Source organism: Oreochromis niloticus, linkage group LG13, assembly GCF_001858045.2.
Source record: "Oreochromis niloticus isolate F11D_XX linkage group LG13, O_niloticus_UMD_NMBU, whole genome shotgun sequence".
Lineage (NCBI taxonomy): Eukaryota > Metazoa > Chordata > Actinopteri > Cichliformes > Cichlidae > Oreochromis > Oreochromis niloticus.
In genome coordinates, this window is record NC_031978.2 from 13122448 (window position 1) to 13148035 (window position 25588).

At 39.7% G+C, this 25588-nt stretch overlaps 1 protein-coding gene across 1 annotated transcript in view; it reads left to right on the plus strand.

Moving 5' to 3' along the window:
- The window catches only part of bicc1a (BicC family RNA binding protein 1a), a 57667-nt gene that overhangs the window by 8816 nt on the left and 23263 nt on the right, over positions 1-25588 (plus strand). Inside the window, exons 2-6 of the mRNA XM_003438406.5 lie at positions 7219-7265; positions 16885-16954; positions 20466-20545; positions 21610-21768; positions 23064-23117. Coding sequence (XP_003438454.1) covers positions 7219-7265; positions 16885-16954; positions 20466-20545; positions 21610-21768; positions 23064-23117 — 410 coding nt within the window. The remainder of the gene's footprint in view (positions 1-7218; positions 7266-16884; positions 16955-20465; positions 20546-21609; positions 21769-23063; positions 23118-25588) is intronic.

Below are 25588 nucleotides of genomic sequence, written 5' to 3' on the forward strand. Positions count from 1 at the left end.
AACTTATACATATCACAGACTTTCTCATGTAATTTGCATTATTTTTAAATATGATATAATTAAAATGTCACCTTTTTAAGTTTAAGTATCAACAACTAAACATGTTGGTTTCAGATATTTTATGAAGTGGTATTAAAGTTTTTAAACCATCCTGTCCTAGCCAGGCCTGAAATTCTCTATAATACTTAAAAAAATAAATGTGTTCATGTAGTACACAAGCATTGCACTTGCATTTGTGTTTTGCAGTAGCTTCCTCAGGCCCTCTCATTAGCTCCATGTTAAATCAGCTGAGAGCTGCCGCTCTGACTGTGGGGAGGGACCTTAGAAAACTGCTGTGAAAACATCCTGTTGTTTTCATAAAATGTGGGAATTGTAGTTCTTGAGAGCTTCTTGTTTTCCTCTGAGCATGGAACGGTTCATAAATCTGGCTTTCATATTAATCCCTGTCTTTAGTTTGGTATGCTAAGATGTCAAACCTTTCCTAGGTTTGACTTGTTGTTATGAAGTTCTACATGTCTTTTCTTAGTTTAATGCTAGTGTAGACTTTTCTGCAAATGTTCCAAGTTTCACCTTAAGTCCTCTGTGGTGACTGCCAGTACAATACCTACAGAGGTTTCTAAGCAGCCCTGCAGTTTAGAGATTTAGGTGGTGCCTGTCTTTGATTTTTGTAATTTAAAAAGATTTTGTCTTCAAAGAAATCCTTTCGCATTAAGGCCTTTGATTGCTAAATCTTGCACAGCGCAAATACCAAAGACCAGAGGCAAAGTGCCGTGTGTAGTTTCATGACTAAAACTGTGTTTTAGTCAGACAACCATGAAAGCAGAAAAGCAAATGTGCACTCGTCAGATTTTAGAAAAGCATGTATATGCATGATCCCCTTTATAAATTCCAATGATCTTGTACTTAGAGTGCAAAACTATTTATGGCAAATGAGACCACATTAAAGAATAGTAGTAGCATTGTTTTTGCACCAACATCATCTTATAAAAGCACTGTATAATTTTAATTTCACATTAGTAATTAGCAATTTATATCCACAAAACCTGAAGTATGCATATGTTATGAGATTATGTTGCCTAGCAACCACCTATCACCATACAAACAATAGCCTGGGTATAATAAGAAGACTCAGGAGGGAGCAAATGTCTCAGCTAATTTTTCATCTCCATCTTATCAAGCTTGACATTCTTAAGAAAATGTGTACACGTGGTCGAAAGAACACATGCAGTCCACACATTCTTACGTCTCATTGAGTTTATGTGTCGGGGGAAAATGTAAACAAATAGTTTTTATCCATACAAATTGTTTAGAAAGCGGGTCCCAGGTGTACAAACTCCTGCTTTGTTATTTAGTTACTATTAAATAATTGATCTTGACACATTCAGCCTAAATGGATAATTACTTTAATCTTTGCCATGAAATGTTTGGCCTCTTGTTATTGGGAGAGTTGTGACTTGGCTTTAACAAAAAACACAAAAAAAGAACTTGCGCTCATGTCTCAGATTTTCCGTTAAACCAGGGTAGCGTAAAACTGAAACTGTCCAAGGGTGAACATATTAATGTCAAAAATATCATTTTATTTGATTTATTAGGCCCTATGTCTCTATTGTTTGCTTGATTGTTGTGTGTGGAGTGAAGCCATAACTGTAGAAATCAACGCTGTTTACATTCCTTCAACGTCAAAACAGCGGAATCTCCCAGAAAGTTGCTCTTTCCACAAAATAATGGATACCAGACTTGACTCCACCTGCCAGCGATTAGGCCTGTATAGTTTGCAATGCATTTTTTTTTTTTGGTGCGGTGACAGTGATTAGTTATATTAAATAATTATACAGAAAGCGTTGGAGGGTGTGGATCTGATTAACTACAACTATTATGTCTATTTTCTCAAATTAATACAATCAAGTCTGTTGCTTTAAGTTAGTGTCACATTATTTGTACCATATTTTCAAAAATACACCAGAGGACATAATCCATTGCAAAATGTGAACTGTGCTCAGGGCCTTTGACTCTTTTTTTTTCAGCTGTGATGGGTTTACAGTACACATTGCTGGAAGGGAGTAGCATTGCATTGTCCTTGTGTAACCTGGGTAGGAACAAAACAATGGATCGAATGCATTTGAGAAATGGAAGTCTCTTTGGTATGAGTCTGGAATTGTATATACTGGTAAAATGTATTTTAAAGTCTGGATATATTCTGTTTTTCAGCTCTCGTGCAAATATTCATTTGATTTGTCCTAAGGAAAGCTGATAATTTAAATTGGTTTTCTCTGTTGGTAGAAAATAATAGGGTTCTTGGTTATCTAAGTACTGAGGCATGAGTTGTGCAGTTTTGTTTTGTGTGTGTGTGTGTGTGTGTGGTGAAAGGCATGTCAGTTCTTTGAAAAACAGGGCAAAGCTAAACCCAAAGGATCTCTCTGGTCATCATTTTCCCTTCTAATTTTATGTTATTGGCAAATCATCACATGAATGTTTTGAAGCAGAGAGGGTGAATTTATTGGTTTTCTGAATTTTAAGTCTCAAACTCAACAATAATGGGTGCAAATTCCATTCACTGCATTAAAACATAGAAAATAATCCCAGTCTTTCATAGGGCAGTAGAGAGGCAGCCTTTCAGTCACTTAATGTTCATGTGAGCAGTTTTCTTTTTGATGAGGCTGGTATTTTATTCTAATCAGTAGTGATTGATTTTAAAAAATAAGTGGATCCCTTAGAAATTGGAAGAGATTTGACCATCTTTGACGCAGTACCTAAAGATAACAACAAAAACATTGATGCATGTAATGTTCTTCCAAAAAACAATACTTCACTGGGATTCTTTAACTAGGCCACCCTGTGTTTCTTCTTCTTTTTTAAGCACATCCTTGGTGGATTTACTCCTGAGCTAAGGATTATTACCCCATTGATATTTCCGCTGCATGTTCGGCTTCAAACAGATATCTTCACATTTATCTTCAAGTAATGTTTTATATGAATTCATAGTTGACTCAGGGACTGCAAGCAGCCCTCTATCTACGAGGCTGCGAGGCAACCTAAACCATAACATTTAGACATCCGTGCTTCACAGTTGGTATGAAAAGCCTTCTTTGATGTTCACCAAACATATGGCTGTTGCCGTTTTATTTAGATGGCACATTTAATTACACATTAGCTCTATTTCCTTAACATAAAAGATAAAAACATAAAAATCTATGTAGGTCTACTGTGCCTTAAGGCAAAACAACAAAAACACATGTAATGTTATTGTAGCCAAGCAACCCTTTGATTCTTCTGTGTAGAGCCCATCACTCCAAAAAGCTGTGGCTTTTGCTTTTGTGGTCACTGACAAAAAAAGAATTTTGCTTTGTTCTTTTTGGGCTTTTGGACAGCAAATTCGGTTTTCCTGTCACACATCCCATTCAGGTCAAATTTGTGCTATCTGTTTGTAGACACACAAACACACACCATAAGTTTGTAAGTTTTACCTGCAGATCCTCAAAAGTTGATTCTTTTCATCTGGATGTAGTGTTTTTCAGCTTTGATCAGTAGTTGTTGATCAGTGGTCATGAGAATTTGCATATTAATCACCTCCCAGCCCAGTGTTCCTTCAGTGTTGCTAGTTTCAGTCATTATGCAAATGTACTGTTTATACGATTGGGGAAACCTGCAGTCAGCTCCCACTGGAAAACAATATGTCCGGATGAACAGAATAATAGAACCAACTTTTGGGGATTTGCTTACCTGGATGATTGAGCATGCATCAAGACGTTACCTGCAGATCCTGTTATCTAATCTCCCCCGCCCCTCGAGAGCTCTTTGCTTTAAATTTGCAAAGAGCTGTCAAGACCCAAGGCATCCTTTTTCCGAATCCCACCTCCAAAGCTGCTACAACTACTTTTTTTTTTTTTTTTTTTTCTCTCTCTCTCAAATGAGTTATAAAACATGATATACACTGAAACTCCTCAAACAGTCTGTCTCTGCCCTGGGTTCTCCCACGGCCAGTTTACACATATGGCAACAGGATGTTTTGCTTTTTGCACATGGCTCATGTTTTCAATCTTGTTCCATACCAAATTCCATTTAGCTCCTCCACATTTATGCCAAGATGGAGTTGGAGTCTTTGTATTACTTTTTTGCTTTTGCAAGTTATCAGTGAAACAAATTTAATTTTCCTCACTTCAGTTTAGTTTGTGTACTGCTAATTCATAACAGTGGCTTCAAGGCACTACGACGACTTCTTCACATTTCTTTCCCATTTGGTTCATTCATTTAAAAATGCATTGTCTTATTTGAATACTTTAACATGTGAAAATGTCATACAGTTGACCAAGAATTTGACTTGTTTAAAATCAGTGAGTGGATAGGTATTTGATGTTTTCCTGCTTCTTCGAGCATTTTTTGCAACTTTACCACCTTATTTGGCTACATGGAGCCAAATATAATCACATCACCTCCTTCACTCCAGTGGGATTACAACACAGATTCCAACATAGAAAATTATTACCAAGTAGAATAATATTGTAGGTTACCTTTTGGTTGGCTTAACCTGTACTTGTGTCACTATTTTTGCCTCATATAGGCAAGATAAGAGGAGATGAGATGATAAAAGAGCAGCTGGTCTGCTCTGCTAGACAGTTTTTTGTTGCTTTTTTTTTTTTTTTTCAGTAAACATGGGGAAAACTGACGCTGCTGCTTTCTTTTTGGTTTGTCTTAGTTCTTACAGGAAGTGACACGGTAGCGGGGTCTTTCATAATCTTGGAACTTCAGACCACCTAGAAACTGAGCTTTCAAGTCAGAGCAGTTCTATACTAAAGCAAATGCTCGATGAAAACACTTAAACCTACATTCACCGAGATAAACTAAATATGCTGGGAGTTCTGTGAATACGGAACACTTTGTTTTGTATTTGGTAGCCGCATAGTAGTAACTGTAGCTCAAATTAACACTGCTCAGTTGTTTATCATGGGGGGGGAAATCCTATGGGGTATACCCTGGGCAGGTCACCAGTCTATCGCAGGGATAACACAGAGGGGGAAAAACACCAACCATTTATATCTCAATTTAGAATTACCAATTAACCTAACCCATGCATGCCTTTGAGAGCTAACCACACACACAAAAAAAACAACTGGCTGGCAGGATTTAAACCCGGGACTTTCTTTGTGTGAGGAACGATGCTAACCACTACACCACCACAGTGCCAATCTTAAAAATCATCGCTGGCATACATGACAGTTACAAAAATAAAGTATATGATGTGAGATAAAGTAAAGCAAAAAAAAGTTTGCATTTAGGAAGCAGCGGCCAAGTATTTTGCGTGTTTTACCTGGCATATACCTTATCTAAAGAATCAAATACTGATTTGTAAAATATTTGCATTTCCAAAATTAATACAAATTACAAGAGAAATTAGATCAATGCAAAACAGCTTTTAGTCCATACCAGTGTTTACAGCTCGTTGCAGGCCCCCGCCATCCTGTTCACCCTTATTAGTCTCGTCTGTTATCAGATTAAGCACAACAGAATGCTGACGCTGTCATTGTGAGCATCCGCTATCAGAGGCTCTTAAAGCAGCTGAAGAGACATCCAGCATTGATTCAACAAGATGCTTATTTTCTCTTTCGTGACAGTTGTTAATGCTGTTGTTGCATAAGAGTGTTAACAGCTGGAATTTTTTTCCGATCGGTTTCCAAAGCAGGAAGAATGGTCGTGGATATAAGCTTGCTTAAATTCAGGCTCTCCAGATTCAGACTGACAAGTTTCTAATCCACTTTTTTTTTATGCTTTTGGATGGAATGATGAGCTAATATTCATGTTATCAGTGTACTGGGGTGGTGAAAAGGATGCAGTGCTTAGTGAATTTTAATTATCTGTCTTTCTTTTAAAGTGTGGTGTGGATAGGAAAGCTTCAGCAATGCTTTCCACACCCTAATTTCACAGTGGGGTTATCATCGTATAATACTGTTTGCACAATCTGTAGTTGGCTTTTTTTCTTCTGTTTTTTAAATGGACCAGCTTTTATAGGTTTGAGGAAATTTTACATAAAACTCAACAGGGCTCAGAGGGCATTCACCATATGGTTGCTTTTCTTTCTTTTTTTTTTTTTTACAGCTGCATTTAGTTGCATTTATGTTCTTGATTCATTATAACGTATCATGAATGATTACCATTATGGTTTTCTAAAGCCCAACAGTCCAGACAGTGATATTTACTGTGTGATAAGTTTACCATCCATTTTTTTTAGTTATTGAATTTGGTTCTAATGTTCAAAACTGCAAAGTCACTTTTTGAATACACTATACTTCAGCTGTCCATTCAGAAATAAATGTTGAAATGTTTCAGACACTTTTTTGTCATCACTGCACCGAGGTCAGCATTTTTGACTGAGCTATAAGTCACTGAGCTACCACTGCAGATGTTTCTGACCCAGATTTACACAGACTGCAGCAGATCCATCTTGAGAACGTTGGCCGAAATGCATCATTAAACCTTCCCTGTATTCCCAAATGACAGAGGAACATGAGAATTCTCCTTGGATTGGAGATATGTATTTTGCATTAACAGAACTGCCACAGCTTGGAGGACTTGCAGATGTGCTGGAGAGACTTCAGGCCTGACTTGCTCTGGTGGTTGGCTCTGTGCTTCTCTCCTGCTTACTGTATCAGCTGAGGGAGTTTCTTGGCATTTTCACCTGCTTGGAAATTTACTTTAACTCAAACACCACTGCTTTTCTAAGTCCTTAGTCTGTTTACACGCAATGTTTGGGAATTTTAAAGTTTTCATGTACCGTTTCCAAGGCCAGCCATTTACAGTATGCTGACAGACAAAATTCGTAAGTGTGAACATTATTTTAAGAAGTGCAAAACCAACATCAGTTGATCCAAGTGTGGTATGAAATGCTCCATTAATGGCTACTGTAAAATGCCCAAATATTTTCACTGTATCCATCAATTTGTTACACGGAAGCTGTGTCCAATCTCTAGGATTATAGAAAATTGCTTGGAACATTTTTATACCGTTCTTGCAAATCAGCAGTATCGCTATGCACGCCAAACACAATATGCAAAGAAATGGAGATCCACCATAAACACTTCACTGAGTGAAGATACGGTAACATTTTGAGGACTGGATAATCTGTGTGTGATTTGGCTGTGTTTGGTTGGATTGTACATTTAAAAACTGAGTGACTCTGTGTGGTTTTGATGAATTTGTTTTTCTCTTTCCTCTGTTTCACTCTAGCTGCCTCTGAGGGGAGAGTCAACGGTGGGGAGGATTTCTTTCAGAAGGTGAGTGTGTAGTCTGCACTTGGATAATGTTTGCTTTGTCTCTGGGTTGTGTTCAAGCCCACTGAGCAGCACTTCTCTCATTGGTAATGGAGCAGATGTCAGGTGCTCCTTCAGTCAGTCCTAATTACAAATGTAAACAAATAAAAACAATGGAACTACACTGACGTTAAACCACTCCAGGGCTCTGATACTATAACACAGCTGACACAACACTGGGTGGGTAGGGGGGGTGGGGGGCTTTCTCAGTTACATAATGTACCATAATATACCAGCTTATCTGAAGTTTAAAAACACTAATCCGGCCAAGCAGTGCATCACTGACTTTTCTGTGTGAGCAATTTAATGAAATGTCCTCAAGCTTCACTACATTCAATAAAATGAGGATTTGCCTCAGTGAGTTTAAATATTCCTGAATGGGTGACAACTTGCTCACATTCTCGTACTGGTACTTGGGGAACAGTCAAGTGTGACACTGTAGCCGTATAGCTCAGTTCTTTATTAATTAATGCTCTTTCATACAAGTGCAATTGTTTATTAATTGCAAACCCTCAAGTGAAACCATTTCTGAGTATTCAGTAATGTGACTTTCTCCTGGTTTTATTTCTGCAACCTATCCTGACAAGGGCTTGGCACTGTAAACTTAATCACCATGAAAAATTAATAAAAGACTAATCAAAGTAGACTGAGTTGGTCAAGTTACTGAGATACAGTATGGTGCAAAAGTTTTGAGCCACCCCTAATTTCAGACTTTCTTGCACTCTGTTAGCAGTAGAACCACAAAGGGGGTCATTTTCACTCCTTGGAATTTAAAAAAAAAATCTTTAAATTGGTTAAAATAAAACAAATAGTGAATTTTCAGATGTGTGAAATAAAAATGAAAAAATAATAAATAAATAAACATAACCATTTATACCTGGAACAAATGAGGAGGTAATTTAGACCCAATAGAAATTAATGTGAAACAATATCGTATATGCCAGGTTGCCCAGCAACATTTACTGTTTATACTCATTTTGATATGAAGCCTGCTATAACCTAAATCACATCTAGTGAGATGTCATTAATCAATAAATGTATAGGGGGACTATAGTTGGATAAAAGAGTAGTAGTTACTGCAGGGCCAAATGTGTCATGTATGGGATTTTGAGCTGAAGCAGAGCCACTCAGAGCGCGGAGTGTGTGACCGAACGTGTGGAGAACCGGGCGAGTTGTTGGCTTTATAGAGCAGCAGGGGAACTGCAGCTGAACTGAGCAGAGAGTCCAGAGTGTGGGGAACAAATTGCGCAAATAAAGAGTGAAATCAAGAGCAGAAAAGTTTTGGAGCTGAGGAGGTGAATATCCACAGACTGAGGCGGAGCAGTGAGGACGCTGGATGAGAGGCTACAGGTCCAGTGATTAGAGGCAGTTGTGGATGAGATGTTAAACTTTCACTGTTAACTGTTGATAATGTGTTCACGCATCAACAAATCACACCAACACTTGCCTCTAGTGGCTTTGTGATATTTAATGAAATTATCTAAATCATTTATCAAACCAACAAAAACTCTTAAATCTTATGCTTTTTACAGTCGGATCTTGCTTAATTTTCAACTAATTTATCTAATTTTAGCAGCATAACATCTTCAAGAAATGACATCGCCATTGCTGCTGTTGTTTCAGGACGAGGTCAAAATTCCCCTTTGTGGTGGTTTTAGGGACTCTGGTATCTTGGTGTGGTCTTGGCTTTCTGAAGGCCTGAACGTTTTTTGGTTTTTGTTTTGTTTGTTTTTGACGTTGGCTACTTTTTCACTCATTTTCAGTCCAGTATTTGAACCTGAGAATTTATAAAGGAATCTTCTTTTGTTCATGCTTCACAGAGGATTTACGATTCTTTGGTGATTAGCACTGTTGCTTCACAGTAAGAAGTCCAGAGTTCAACTCCACCACCTAACTGGTGTGTGGCATTTGTATGTTCTCCCCGTTCTCTCGGGGTACCCCAGCTTCCTCCCACAGTCCAAAGACATGCAGTTAGTTGGGTTAGGTAATGTGAATGCTTGTCTGTCTCTGTGTTAGCCCTGCGTGAGGCTGGCGATCTGTCCAGGGTGTACCCGGCTCTCAACCTATGGTAGCTGGGATAGGCTACAGCGCCCCTGCGACCGTGACAGGGATAAGTAGAAGAGAATGGCTGTATGGATGTTAAATCTACACAGTGGCTACGTTCTAACCATAAACCCGTACGAAATGCTACACCATAACCTATGATGTAACTGTAAACTCCCTGGAAAATTAACTAGATTGGGCGTTGACACAGCCCTCAATTATTGTCGCTGCTGCTTTTTGTCCTGCAGTTTTTGATTATCAGTGAGAGAGTAATAATCATAGCCTCAATATAAGGACTCACAGATGTCAGCTAATTCCTGGAGGGAGATTGCCCAAACTATTGGAATGGATGTGAGGGAATGTACAAAGACACGGAAAAATGTGAGGGACACATGTTTGCTTCCAAAAAATGAAAGACCACAGCAAAGACTGGGGACACTAACATATAACGAACAACTTAGCAAAGAACTAATTTTAAATTGCATCTTTAGGCCTTTTTTTACTAGCAGCCTCTCACAAAAACATAAATTGTTCCCACTTCTTTAGCTGAATCTATGAAAAATGCTAAAGATAAGGTGATTCCCAACAAGCAGTCATCCAAAAGCTTGGCATATCTCTGCACTGTATTGTTAATAAAAGATGAGGGAACTGGACAAAGGAAGGACAAAAGAAGTGGCTACGAAAAATCTAAAGAGACATGATAGAGGACCTGATGGATGCATGTGGACCATCAGTAGATAAATCTACTATTTGTTGAAGCCCTATCAGAAATGTCTTAGGAAATGGGTGGTTGTCAAAAAGGAAGAGAAATGGTGATAAGGCTGCTATATGCCATGTTATGCTAGAACAGTATAGGATTATCCTGACAGGGATTGGGGGGAAAAAGGCAGCCAACATCCAAAAAAGAGCTTTGAACGTCCTTTAATAAGCCCAGAAAACTTTTTGTTAAGACTCTTTGCATAAATTATAAGAAAGCTTACCTAAACCAAAGGCGATCATACCCAGTATTGACTTTAAAGCTCATTACAATTGCACCAATAATTGCAACAACTGTCCCTTCTAAGTCAATTGTTCATATGCATGATTTACTCTTTGTCATCCTCATGTTAAGAATGATATAATGATATTAAAAGTAATTAAAATAAAACAAAATTCTATTGATCAACAATTCACAATACTAAAACTTCAGCTTATGGCTTAAATTTATAGATTTTCTATAACCTGTCTGCATGCATATGTCACAAGAGAAAAGACGGTGCAGATGCTGACTCAGATCACAACATTGTGTGTTTCAAAGCTATGTTTCAACTCATGTTTTGGGAGTAACAATTGTCTGTCATCAGACCGTATAACATTAGTCATTGCAACAAAGCATTTATAGCTTTTTATTTTTCTAAAAAAAATGTTGGCGGGGTTATGTCTTTTCTGTCTGTGCTTCAGTTTTAAAAGCAGCAGATCAACAGTCTTGCATGTAAAGATCTGATGTTCCTAAGGTCTTGGCAGAGTGGTGCCTTTAGCCTTGAAGTGAATGCGACTTTTCCAAAGGGGTGTTTTAGCAACTTGAAGTGCAAGACTGAGTTCTTTGTGTAAAACTACCTATATAAGCTTTAAGCATTAAATTGCACAATGACGTTTTATGCAGGCAAGTTGGGAAGAAAATAATTAACCGAGACACTGCGAAGTGAGTTTTAATACAGTCAAAGTTAAAACCTGAAGCATCATCTGCAGATGCGGAGAGGTCGCACTTGGCCTCGCAGTTATTAGACACATTGCATGAAATGAATAGTCAGGCTTGTGCAACACACTGTGTCATTACTGTGTTTTATAGTCAGCTGGTGTTAAAAAACAAACAAAAAAAAAACACCAAATGCTGTACATAACTATGATTAATGGAGTGGTATGTTGATTTGTGTAGCATTTGAGTCGGTATCATAAATGAAGCTGTCTCAAACATAATCGAGATTGCTCATTGCATACAGTCTAATCACACTGACAACAGTGAAACTTAACAGTTGACCCAAATTGAATTTTCATCTCAGATCTTACAAAGTATCTCAGTAGTATATTGTGGTTTCCTTAATTTATCTCAAGTGGATTGATTTTTGTTTAAAACTCAGCTTCCTCATTATATTAAATCTCCCTCTATACTATGTTAATGGGCTGTAATGAAATAAATGATGGACAGCGGTTTGCTTTAGCATTCCTCCTTTGTCTATTTTCCGTATTTGGTTTTGGAGGTTAGGAATCCGAGTTCAATGTCAAAGAAGGAGGCAATTTAACTGTCCCTGAAGCAGTTTTCAAAAACCAAGTAATGCAAACCAGGCGCCTTAAGATTTCCCTCGTCGGAATTTTAACAAGGACTCTCGATATAATGCACTCTAGCTCTTCCTTCACTTCTTTTGGCTTGGATAGAACAGCAGTGTTTAGGATATGCAGTCTAGATGTCTACCTCAAAGCAGGTCTGGCAAAATACGTCTGGTGGTGTATTGACTTTGCCAGCCATGACTTTAAAAGTCCTTGACTTGAATATTGTCACAGCTTGTTCAAAGAAACAGTGGTTACCAGAGGTTAAATTGACAATTAAAAATTAGTGTGCAGCTGTTTGAGTTGGCAGTCTGCTAAGAAGCAGTAAAGTGCTAAAGTCATGTTTTTATTGTAGAATTTCCCTTTGGACAGCTCTGTATAGTTTCCCCTCTGATAGCGTGATCACCATACATGCCCAATTTGAGTCGGGAAAATAAACACACAGTGTAACTGTGGATTGTTGAAAGAAAATGGATGAGGTGTGTGAAATACCTTGAAGCTGATGAAAATGGAAACTCTTAGTTGGACCGCTTCCTGCCCTTCCAACACACCCATGAACCGCACACACTCAGTGGGACTAATAAGGTACATGCGAAGAAAGTCTCTCCCACACATAAGAAAGCATATAGTCATTTTTGACGCACACATTCTTACACTTTGGGTGTTGGGAATTAGATTTTGTAGTTGCCTCAGCAGTTGAGATTTTTAGAGTTCAGTCTCTGGCAAGAGCAGCACAAAATGATCCACCCCCGCACTTTCTTCCCAGGCCTGCCTGCTGCAGTTGATCAAACCCTCTTACTCACTGTCTGCTGGACTTCCTTTGAGCTCAGAGCAACTTTTTGTCATAGAGTCCAAAACAGCCCACCCTCTTCATGTTGTCAATAAAATGGTAGAAAAGATGGCAGACAGAGTTGGACAACAGGAGGGTGCACCAGCGGTGAAGTTAGCCATGTAAAGTTCCCTGCAGCTCCTGTGAGGGAATCTTACCAGCTATGTCCCTCTTCTCTTTTCAGCCTGTTTTTGGCATCACTCACTCATGTTTTTCCCCTCTCTCACGTCTCTTTCTGCCTCTTCCCTGCTGTTGTTCCAATGTTATTAGGTCTTTGCACTCTATTAATCCATTAATGTTTCCTTGTTATCATTCTGGTGTAAGCAGGGGATTTCTCTCCAAATAATGTTCTTGATTGTTTAACAAAAAGCGTGCGTCAGTGAACAGTTCATCATATTGTTATGCAGTAAAAATTTTGCGCTGTAAACTGTTGGGAGTGTTGCGTCATTATAAGCTCTATGGAGAGGTGTGTAGAGGTTGAGTCGTGGGGCAACCAAAGACGATAACACCACGCACCACAGAAGAGCTTTGAGTGGATTTGAGTTGAGAGATGCCTTTTGAACCTCTATCCAGTTCCTCCCCAGTCCTGCTTCTGTCTCCATCCCAGAGGTTGTGGTTCTCTAAATAATGCCAAGCAGGATATTTAAGTGCCAGTGTTCTCTACATCTGATGCCAGATGTAATTCATTTCGTTTACACTGACGCATTTTGTATTCCGCTGCGCTGACAAGGAAAAAACATGAAAAATTAAGACTGTCAGGGTGAAATATTTGGTTGGCATACGTCTGTGAGACGCTGAAATAACTAGGTCAGTATGAGTGGCATCAAAACGTACATAAACAAATGTTTGTGTTCAGTCAAGCAGTTTGAATTATCGTGCGTCATCCATTAAAGTGTGTATGTGTGTATGTGCTGCAACTTAGCACTCTGTTAACATGAACTCAGCTATGACTGTTGAGCCTCACGGGAACGGTTCAGTCAGTGCTGTCATCTTCGAGCTCTGCTGTTTTCTCAGTCTCGCAACTCTGACACCTCCCCCCAGAAACCCTCTGTCATCCCCGCAAACACACACACACACACTCAATCGCACATATTCCAGCTGAATCAACAGCTGCACCATTGCAGCGAGATCCAGGAAACATCCCTCTACACTGTCGACTGCTGCTGTGCAATACATGCTAACGCAGTCACGTGTTTTAAATGGATGTGCCATCTTTGAGGACATTTACTTAATGATATCCTGTGTTATGTTACGCACACATCTGCACGCACAGCTGCAAACCACCAAGAGCTGATCATGTCAAGGTCGTGCCATGAAATGTTGTTGGAGCCACAGTCATTTTTGTATTCATTTCAGAAAGGCTAGGGTGGCAGAATAGAGTGGCTGGAATGGTAAATATATAGGTTACTTAATTTGTGCAAATATCTTGACCCATTTGAGAGGCATTTGCTAGCCCCTTCATAAATAAACACCATCCACCCTTTAAAATGGTGTGTGGTCTGCCAGAAATCAGTCCCATCTGCAGGACCCTGCCAAGAACAGCAACACTGGACAGGAAACAGGTTTCTCTGAACAAAGCCCTTTTTACAGAAAAAGTTAGGGTATAAGCCATAATGTCTTTTTTTTTTTTAATCATAAGCCTTGTACTTTGCTTATTTTCTGTGCTCCATTGTAGTTTCTGCATAGCTTTAAGAGAGTGAAAAGTACATTTCCATTTACAGTGTCATTTTACTCGCTATCAGTCATCTGGCTTTAGTTCCACCATTGCCACTGCAGTTTCTGTTACCTCTGGGAGCTTGCTGCAGTCTTATGTTTCTTTCATATGTGCTTTTAAATTAAACGCCTTCATGACAAATCCAGACACGCATGTCATTGCCACAGGAGAGTGATTTGTAAGAGCAGAAGTTACCAAAAAAACTTTTAAAATTAAAGGAAAAAGTAACGGGAGAATTTCTCTTTATCGCCGGGAACAGAATGTCCTTTGATGCTGCTTGTGATGCATCCAACTGGTGTGAGCATGTGACTTCAGACTGCGAAGAAAAGTTTGCATTCAGCTACAGGGGTGTTTGTGATTTATTGTCCTTTCTCACATATACCAGACGTCAGTGGGTGGGTGTCATGTCGTAGATTAGCTGCTTGTGCCCGAGGCTAGTTTGAAACTCACTAACATAAAACTTGTCAGATTTTGGTTTCAGGCTTGAATTACACTCTGTGTAAAACCATTTTGAGTGAATACATGGATAATGTTGTTGCAGCACTTGTAAAAAATACTGCATCAAAGAGGAATGGGGAGGTCGCCAGTAAGACGGTAATGGCTGATCATTAGCAGCATGCTAAAGGCCGGATCTGTTTCCAGCTTATCCCTTTAATGATACCAGAATAAATTCCTTACAGAAATAGTTGAGCAAGATTATCTGAGAGGAATTTGCCTTTATTTTCATTGCACAACATGTACATTGCACTCAGTAGACACTGCAAGTAATCGCAGAATCACGAGAAGGATAAATCACAAGGAGGACTGAAAGCTTAATTTTTTTACCCTTAGATGATGATAATTCCAAAAAGATATGCAACTTGGGTCAAGAGTTTAAGAGGGAGGGAAGAATATAACGATACATCAGTAAGTTTTTATTGAGTTTTTCTTTTTTTGTTTTTCTTGAGGAATGCAGAAACTTGTGAGAAGAAACTTTACTTACCTTTAAAAGGAGCCTATAAAATAAACCCATAGATGCCATTGCTTAATAAAAGTTAAAATTCTGACTTCAGGGTACTAGGTTTTCAGAGTTTTATGTATGAAGATGGGGTGTAGGAAATAAGTGAAGCCTGAAAGGGGCCGTCAACCTTCATCGGCTTAGAATATACAGCTCAGCTGTAGCGTAAAGCGAAACACACATCAAGTCTTCAGAAGCTGGCTCTCTATTTTACAGGTGTGTGTGAGACTGGCTGTGGGTAAGCTGTCAAACTTTGTTGTTAATCATTTCAAGAAAAACCCTTCAACATGTAGAAAAGCAGACGAAGGAGTTTATGAGCTTCCCTTTCTGATTTGTGCCTCGGTTAGCAATACAAGCTGTACTTTTGTCTTAAAAAAAAAAAGAACTGGCAGATATAATTTAATAATCTTTGAGGGGACAATGAAAGCTGTGAATAGTTGTAGCAGTACTAATAAGCCTAACATCTAATTTGACTAGGGAGCACTGATGGATCTTAATGCACCCTTTCTCCCATTTGAATTACAATGTGTGGCTTATGGCTTAATGCACTGGACCACTAAGGAATATTAAGTGGCAGCCCCTGCTCATGTAATGTGTTGAAGCGGGCCTCTGGTGCTTGATCACGTAGCTGAAACAGAGAATTTCATATCTTCTCCATCCCGAAAACACAAACCCCTGGAAACTATTAAAACAAACATAAGACCACGGGACATTTCTGAAAACAAGGATGGAGCACATTGAGGACAAAGCCATTAGGAGACGGAGAGAGCACATCTGATTTTCTTTCTTTTTTTTTTTCTTTTTTTCCCCCTCCATTAATATCAAGTACTTCTCACGACTGGCAGTTCAAAAGGCAGCCAGTATAGGCCACGCAAGGTGAACTTCCTCCTGGTGGGGAAAAAAATAGGAGTGAATGCTGGCAGCCTCTTGATAGCTCATTATACTTTCTTTTGCTACCTGCTGTCCCCCCCTCTACTCCAGTGATATATATATATATATATATATATATATATATATATACATCGATCATCATACATTGATATTGCCTATTTTCCACGCTTGCTGCCAAAACAGCCTTCATCCGTTGATGCATGGACATAATCAGGGACTTCTGAGGATACCCTAGTGCTGTCTGCCACCACAACATTAGCAGAGGAATTTTTTGCTTTATTGGCATGTTCCTAAGGAGTTTTTATGGAGTCGTAGGATGCATTAGCCTACTTATGCAATTGTCTATTTGTCTGCTAGGTCCATGTCAAAGTAGCATTCATTTGAATGCCAGGACCAAAGGATTGCTAATATTCCGTTGTAACAAAAATATCACTGTTATTCCCTTTCACCATGAGTGTTTTTCTTGTTTTTTAATTGAACTTAGTCACAGCTCCTCGTGTTTTCAAAAGTCACCCAAATTAGTGCTTGCTAATACAGCTGATCTAATTAAAATCTCCAAAAATCCACATAGTGTTTCACAGTGATCTATATAATAGTATAATTAGAAATAAATCTGAAAAACACATTTACAAACTTAGAAGTTTAGTTCAGTATGTTGCTGTAAAGCTATTGTCGTTACTGCCAAGACAGAAGTCTCAAAGTTCTAATTTAGTAGATTTTTTGTTTGTTTTTTTTGTCTGCTAATACACAACCAGTACTGATATCTGTGAAAATCTAATGCCAGCTCTCCTTCATTCTGTTTCAGATCATGGATGAGACCCAAACGCAGATTGCCTGGCCTTCTAAACTGAAAATTGGAGCAAAGTCGAAAAAAGGTGAGGTTTCCCCCATTTTTATACCAAACTCTTCCTATACTGTTGCTTGTGTGTAACTTACTTTTGGGGCGGGTTAATGTTGAGCCTATAGGATGTATGAATATGACGAGCTCTATATGTTAACTTTGTTTTGGTTCTCCATCTGAAAAAACAAACCCAAAAAAGGTTAATGGTTATGAGTCAGTTTGTTGTAACCAGAAAAATCTTCTTTGCAAACTCAGTGGGGTCGGATGGACAAAAAAGGGAGTATTTCAAGATTGCACTAGCATTGGTTATTAAAAATTTAATTGAAAAGCTTGAAAAGATGAAAGCATCGCATGTTTTCTGTCCCTCGCAAGGCAGTAACCTCATCTTCATGGAGGAATTTTTTTCAAATTTTTGCTGCGGAGGTGGAGGGGTGGGAGTTGCTTGCCCACGCATTTATTGCCGAAGTTGTTCCAGCGCTCTGTTACCAATAAAACATTATCACGGTTATTTAAAGCTCTTCCGGGAGGGAGTGAGGCCAGGATTGAGGAGAGGGGAGGGCGACGAGTTGGTGCAGCAGTGCCCACTTTGGCAGTTCTCCTGAGGAAAACAATGCGCATCTTCAAGCCAGATGTGCAATCCAGTGACATTATGTAACTTCCTCAGTCATTCTTTACGGATAAAAAGTTGATGCAAACACATCAGAATATTAAACACTTTTCCCCCGGCTGTTTAATCAGCTGTAGGCTCTACGCAGTTCATTCGCACACAACCATCCATTCACCCCAAGTTCATTCAGAAAACCTTCCTTAGACGGCACCTGGGAATGATGATTTTAAGTTTTTGGCGCATGATGTTAGATTTTCCCCCAGTGTTGCGTAAACCGAAAGCAGCAGAGTGGAAGAGTGTTAGATAATCACTTGGTTATCTTATGCATTTTTTGGGGGGGGGTGAAACTGCCCATCTGCTTTAACCACCTGGATCCTGGAATTGAGGGAACAGGAAAGGACAACAAAGCAAAATAGACTTCATTTCACTTTCCACATCACCCATTCTGTAAACTTCAGGAAACAAAGAAAGCACAGATGTTTATCCACCTTCTTTTAAACACAAAATTAGTCCAACACAAAACTCACCTGCTCTGCCCTCGACAGAAGATGACGGAGCAGATTATGTTCCGTTATTTTTATCTAAAATCACACTCTTTAATAGCATTAGCTTTCCTTGTTTTCCTGGAATTTTCATGTGCAGTCTGGAATTGATTACACTCGGTGGGATAGCAGCAGATGTGAGGGGATATGTATGTTTTGTAACCTCTGCATATGCCGGGCCACACTTCATCAAAATGCCAGCTCCGCTGTTTCATTCATCACCTGCAGCTAGACATCTCTACCGCCTGCATAGGTGTGATAAGGCAACTTGGTAGCCTCTGGGACAAGCCGTCATCAGCGCCCAGCCTGCAGTTTATCATAACAAGGAGCCATATCGCTCATGCACAAGACATGTACGTGTAGCAATTTAAGGACACCGGAGTGGTCAGTGTTGGTTTATTGGCGTCTCAAAAAGTCTCATTTGTTTGTTTTTTTTCATTATGGATAATTATTTTAATGCTACTCCCAGTTGCCAGTTGTGTTTCACTGTTTCCGCAGATGTTTTGAATGAGGAATGCTAAGCCAACAGGATTTTAATTCTCTTCATTTGTGTGGTATTTTCTAATGCAGTCCTTCGCTGGAAAAATGCTTCAGCTTTGCCAGGCCAGAGCTCTGGGTCAAAAGGTTTCTTCTCTGTCAAGTGGAACTCTGTAAAAAATCTGTGCGACTGAAAACACTCACCTTTCACAGCGACAGGTCTACTCGTGTTTTTGTTTGTTTTCATAGGTGTTGTGCGTGCCAAATTAGGACTTAAGGTGTTCTTTTTTTATATATATATATTCAACAATCATTCATCAAATAAAAAATGTGGGGTGGGGGGGTGGAGAAAAAGCACAGAGCACACACCACTTCAAAAATGCGGGGGTGTTCTGCATCACGACTGCGGCACTCATTTAGGCTGGCTAATGTTTGCCAGATGTGCTGTGCAGGTTGGAGTGGGGACACTGAAAGGGCCGTACTCCCTCTAACGGTTACAGGAGGAAGTTGAGTGATTTCTGTTGTTCACAACAGCTGAATGATGGGAAAATTCCCTGGAACGGTGCTGAGGTTGTGATAGATCTCTGACCACTCTTTGTGCTCGTTTTTTTTTCTTTGTTTTGTTTTCCTGTCTGACTTCAGCTTTTTTTTTTCTTTCTTTTGTGAGTTCTTAACCCTCAAACAGTCTGTGAGCTGTTGTTCCTCCCTCCTGTGATGCAGCATCTTTTGGAGTCTTGAGGTTGTCCGACCCTTTTGGCACCTTTAACAAGATCTGTGCTTGTTTGTTGATGCATATCAAACTAATAACATTTGCTTCCTTTGTAAATACAAAAAAGAAACTACCCTGACTGTTTTCATTTCTATGCTTCTCATATCTGACCCATGCAGGATTTTTCACTCCTAAGCTCCTTGGAAGACTAAACGCGCTAGCACGAGTTTCTCTAAGGTCCCGGTGACTTTGTAACAATAAATCTGCTTCAACGAGTCCTGTCTGAGGACTATACTGTGCATCTGTGATCCTGTGTTTATGTGTGCATGGTTCGGAGTGTTCCTGGAAGGGGGCTTTGTGGACTTCCTGCTGCTCGGTACAGTTAACACGTGGGCGATGGACCGTGGACGTGTAGTACATGAATGTGTGCACGTGAACACACTCTCACATATTTGTGTTTTTGTGTTTGCATTCTCCAGGGGTCCTGCATGCAGCAGTGCCAGATGTATTCTTACCCAATGCTACACAGACAAAACCATTAGCTGTCAAAGGTTTAGCTATGCAGTGTTTGTGCTGAGAAGCTGAGGCGGCACAGTTTATTCACTGCTTGGACATTTCTTGCATGATCTTTTTGTGGTTGCTGAGTGTATTTACTCAGAAATTTTAAATGCTTCAAAGTGGTGCGTTTATCACTAGTTTGCATTTGGGTAAACACTACTGGGTCTTGGAGTGACTGCTAATAAACACCAGATACAGACAGTGATCTGTGTTCAACAGTGTTTGAGAAAGAAGTTGGAGGATGACAGAATAAGGTTCAGGAAAGAGAAGGTGAGGGTGTCTGTCTTCTATTTAGGCGAAATTGCAGCTCAAGATTTTGTTTTTTAACAGCTCATAGTTTCTTGAGATTGCCTGAATGTAATTCCAGAGGTGCTCTTCTTCCCCAATCACCACATGCCATTTGCTTGCCAACAAAAATGAGACTCGGCAGATATAAAAGCGGCAATTACTGTCACACAGCTTTTGTCCGACGCACTGTAATTTGTTGACAAGTCGAGACATTTTGTGTCATATTTGGATTGAACTTGTCGCACTCTGCCTCTGCTCTTTGTCAGCACCAAGTCACGCACGCACGTAGCATACTTCTACAGACGTTAAGCACATGCCGTCCGCCTCGTTTTTAACGCTTGCCCGTCTCTTCTTTCCTTGCCAGATCCACACATCAAGGTGTGCGGGAAGAGGGAGAATGTAAGGGAAGCCAAAGACCGAATAATGTCTGTCCTCGATACAAAGGTAAAGAAAACACCTTTATAACAGTGATTTAAAAAAACTTCATTTGTGTGTAAACAGGCAGCTCTCTCCCAGTCTTCTGTTTCCTGCTGAAGGTGTTTCTCGCTCATCTGTTATCAGGTTTATTTCACCTGAACTCTCCCACTGACCAAGTGACGGCAATCAACTTTAAACTAATCAATCCCACCACTCAAGTCTTGAGTTTCTCAGTTTTGCAGTGTGTGCATGCAGGCTTCGTTGCCATGACAGCACAAGAATTCACATAGTTGGGTGACTGGGCTCTAGCACACCCTAGGGGCAAGAAGTCGCTTGTGCACTTTGTACAGCAACACACATGGAAGAGCTGCACCCAACTGGCATTGTTTATAGCATTTTACATGGTTTTGTCACGAAAAGGCCTTTTTTTTTTTTTTTTTCCCCCTGGCACACACAGAATTATATCATAATTTTTATTTGCTTTATTCATTTTTTTTAATAAACAGCATATTTTGTTGCTTTGATTCTGTTCTAAACGAGTGCAGCATGTGAGTGTGTTTTTTAAAGAGTGGAAAATTGTAAAAATAATGACTTTTCGACTGTTTAGATGGCGTAAAGGGGGACACATGTTCAACAGGCTTTTCAGTGAACCGGGATTTACAATCAGAGAAATAGCAGGGGAATCAGGGAATCTTGGACCTCTTTGTTGTTTAATATTGTAAGGTATTTACTTTACAGTGTCTTAAAATGCCTCGAATGTTGCTGGTAATTGGCAATCTATGAATACAACTAAAAGAAATTAAAACATTACCCAAAAAGCGAGAGGTCTATTAGCTTGTTTTTTTTGTTGAACACACAGTTGTACCTCAGGGAGACTATAAACTCCACAGTATGTACCAGATGGTTGTTTTACCCATGGGCCGGATGGGTGTATTTACTAGAAATATCTTTATTAGTGCAATGCTGTAAATGCTGTTTTGTGTTTTTTCCTTTAGTTTATGTACAATGTTCTGTACTTTTCTCACCTCACTGATATTTTTCAAGGGTTATCAGTCATCTTCTCAACCCCTATCGCTCTTTCCTCTCATTAGAGTAACAGGGTGACTCTGAAGATGGATGTTTCCCACACAGAGCATTCACACGTTATTGGCAAAGGAGGCAACAACATCAAGAGGGTGATGGAGGAGACGGGGTGTCACATCCATTTCCCAGACTCTAACAGGAACAACCAGGCAGAGAAAAGCAACCAGGTTTGAACCTTTTCTTTAATGTCTTGGATCAGTGCACCGCATTCTGCTGCCCAGAGTGTTTCCTACCATCATCCCTTAAAAACGGATTTTCTTAGGTTTCAGGTTCTAAATAACTCTTTGATCCGTGTATGCAGCCCTCCAATCCATTTACTAGCTGCCACGGGGTCTCAGTCTGGACAGGTTGCAGAGAGTTGGTTCACTCGGGTGTTTTGATTGGCCAGCTCAGAGGAAGCCAGCATGTTTTGGCTGGCCTCACTAGAAGAGCACTAGGATCCTGCTGTAATTACCATTAAAGTATAGTAAGAGGAGTTGAGGAGAGGTCCAAGCATTAAATATCTGCTCTACAGTGTACCTGTGTATGAAAGAACTGACAAGTTCTTTATTTTCAAAGGTCTACTCACCTTACTCTTACGGTTTCTCTGTGGGCTTTGCATAAAACAGTTTGCACTTATTGCAGATGTAGATGGTTAAGCTACTCCCCTCAGAACTCTGTATCTTGTGCATTGCTCAATCCCCTCCAGTCTGATGATGCAAGTATGGGCTGATAAGCAGCAACACTCTCCTTTTAGGCCCTTTAAGCTGTGTCTGTTCTCCAGTTTCAAAAGCTTTCAGTCTGCAGCAGAGCCTTTGAGAGTGCAGGCGTATTGACAGTACAGTTTTACTGATGAGCACACAGTACATTACTGTGAAACTCAATGAACGGGCTACTTTTGATTCTCAGTGAAGCTGATGAGGTTCAGGATATTGTTGAATCACACTTAAGCAAAGTTTTTTTTTTTTATGTTAAAATCTACAGTGCAAGTGTATATTTGAAGATTTTCTTCATGTAGCAGAGGTGAATTAGAGTGACCTGCTTTGTGTTGATTTAATTTTCTTTTTTTGACAGCAGCACTTAGTTTATATTTGTTTTGGTGCAGTAGCTCTGTGCCGTGCTTTAGGTCTTTCATGGCTAGCACTGCAGAGTCGTCTTTAGAGGGAGGAACGAGGATCAGAAAGGAAAAAGCTAATGAGATCATTTATCACCCTTTTCATTAGTCTTTAAATTAAGTTAATCTGGCCTCTCTTTTTGGTGGTTATGCTTAAAAATTACTTGGTTAAATTTGCAGGGTTGTTTTTACATTCACAGTGAATTGCATCATTGAGTCGAGCAGATTCATGACACGGTTCAAAACATTGCCTGCAAAGATGTCACAATTACATGAAACCGTATGCAAAGTACCTTAGTCTTGTATTTATCTTGGAGTGCGGGGGAACTGGATGACTGATTTACATCATTTACTTTTTATTATGAACAGGTGTCCATCGCAGGGCAGCCAGGAGGGGTGGAGGCAGCTCGAGTAAAAATAAGGGTAAGTTGGAATTCAGCCACGTTTGTCTTTGAGGGATACTCCACCCATAATTTTGAGTATCAAAGGCACATTCCCTGCAGACTGTTAAATTTGCACTTTTAACCTCCGTGGAGCAGACCGACTGTGCTCAGTTTACATTTCTGAAAGTTGCCGCTGATTTTAGTGCTGACCAGTTTCTTTAAGAATAGATTTCAGTGTTATTTTGTAGTCCAGAGTTCAGCCAGATTGGACTGTTTTTAACAGAAAGTCACAAGGCTACCTAATCCATCCCACTTGATGGTAGGATTGAGTTGTTGATTGGGAAATGTTGATTTCTCATGATGCAAAAAAATGGTGAGAATGAAGGATTCTGCTCAGCTGTACTAAGTAACAGCAACTGCAAGTATGAGTGTGTGTTTGAAACAGTGTATAACAAATAATAAGAGTATTGCCCTAAATTTACCTCCACCTATGCCACTTCCTGTTTTCTCTTTGCCTTTGGCTGCTCCACCTGAGTACATTTGACCTGGCAAAATTTCAGCTGGACTGCAGTATCCAAGTGTCCATGTCTTGTTCCTCTGGTCAACTTGGTCTCTCCAGCTTGTGCCATCTGAAATACTGTGCATACCAGCACCAGTATGTCCAGTACGATTCAATATTTACTTGACATGAAGTCAAAACAATTAAGGACAAAAGTTTAAGACAAGAAATAGTCACATAAATTAGATTTTTAAGAATATTCTAAAGAAGATTTGAAAATGTGAAAATCATGACCATGCTCAAGAAAATGTCAAAATTAGGACAGTCGAGTCAAGTCGCCCACCTAATCCTTCAGTGGAAAAGCTCCAACCTTTACACTAGGTAAATATGTGGCCCAGGCATAGTTTTGACACTTCGTCTAAGCCACAAGCACCATTCCCGACTTATTCCCAGTCCACTTCCCAAGAACAATTGTAAAATAAAAGCATGAGCAACACTCCCTCTGGCAAGTCTATCTCAAACCCATTTTCTAGCATTTTTTCCATCTTCAGTTTCATTCTGACGGGAAGCCCAACCTTCAGCTTCATCTCTGAGAGCAAAAAGACCTCGTGTGCTTGTGTGACCTACTACATCTTTAGACTTTTACTGTATTTCAACACCACAGCAGTTGTCTAAAGTGAGCACATTCCTCCGCTATGAACTGACCAAAACTAACATGGCGATGTGTGCTTTTGAGAAAGACGGAGTGAGTGTGTGCTGGAGGGAAAAGACAGGAAGACAAGGTCACGCTGGATGTTGTTGCAGTGCGTATTGGCAAATGTCTGCATGCATATACCCATATCTCTCCATGTTTAATGGGTGTTTTCATAAGCAACAAATCAAATCCCAGATCATCTGCTTTCTTTGCTATGGATGAGGGGAAAAGAATAATCAAACCGAACCATACCAGTGTTGTACAAAGAAGTTTATAAGCTGCAAAGAATCACAAAGATTTTTGTGTCCTCAAGAGAAGACTCAGTCAGCGGACAAGTGAGCTGAATAATAAGAGTTTCCTCTCCTGTCTGTCAGCTTGGTTTCTTTCAGTGGAAACCTTGATACTTACCTAGTCCTGGAATAGCCGAACATATTGTATGTGCTGTCAACAGTGTTATAAATTTAACATTCAATTAAAGGCAGCTGTCGATGAAAAAGTGTTATAGTTTGTGCTCGGGCATGATTAGTGATCAGACTACATGCGCCCACTTCTTACAGCAGATTAGGGCACGGTTCGCTTGACCGCACCGTGGCACAGAGCAGTCACGCTACTCAAACAGACGGGCACAGTACAGATCGCCTAGTGTGAGTAAACCTTTGCAGCTGGAAGCTTTCACAACTGAAAGCCTGAACATTGTATACATTTCATCTGGTCAGCGTTAGCTTCACACTGAAAATGTCAACGTACTTAAGATGTTTGCGTGGTATACCTGCGTCCTGTAGTCATCATCGACTTGGATTGCATCTCACCAAACAGAATAGGGCCATCAGAAGCTGTATCCCTGTTTGCCTGGAGACAAATCAATGACTTCATTTACTTTTGTTGACATCTTTTATAATGTGTTAAACTGCTACTGTAGTTACTTTATCTTGAGGTGGAGTTTCTCCCCTCTCAACACCTCGCCCTGTCCCGCCTCTCTTATCCCCTCTGAAAATATCTCGAAGTGTCTACATTTTAATTTAGTTTTAGCCATTTGACTTTTTATATTGTTTATATTTTCATAATCTCCTCTCCCCAGTGCTCCTGTGGCTCATTTTTCCATTTCCAGCTCTGACAGTCTGCTATACTTTTTTGACTTGGTCAGAAAGTTGGATCAATATTTAAAAAAAATTTCACAGTAGAGAGGGGAAAAAAGGGGGAAAAAAACGAACCATGATTAAGTTTTTCTGGTACCAAGTATTTTTGTTGCGCCTGTGTTTATCTTTTCAGTTTCACATCTGTAATTCTGGTTTGGATTCAACTCAAAAGTCAGAAGGTC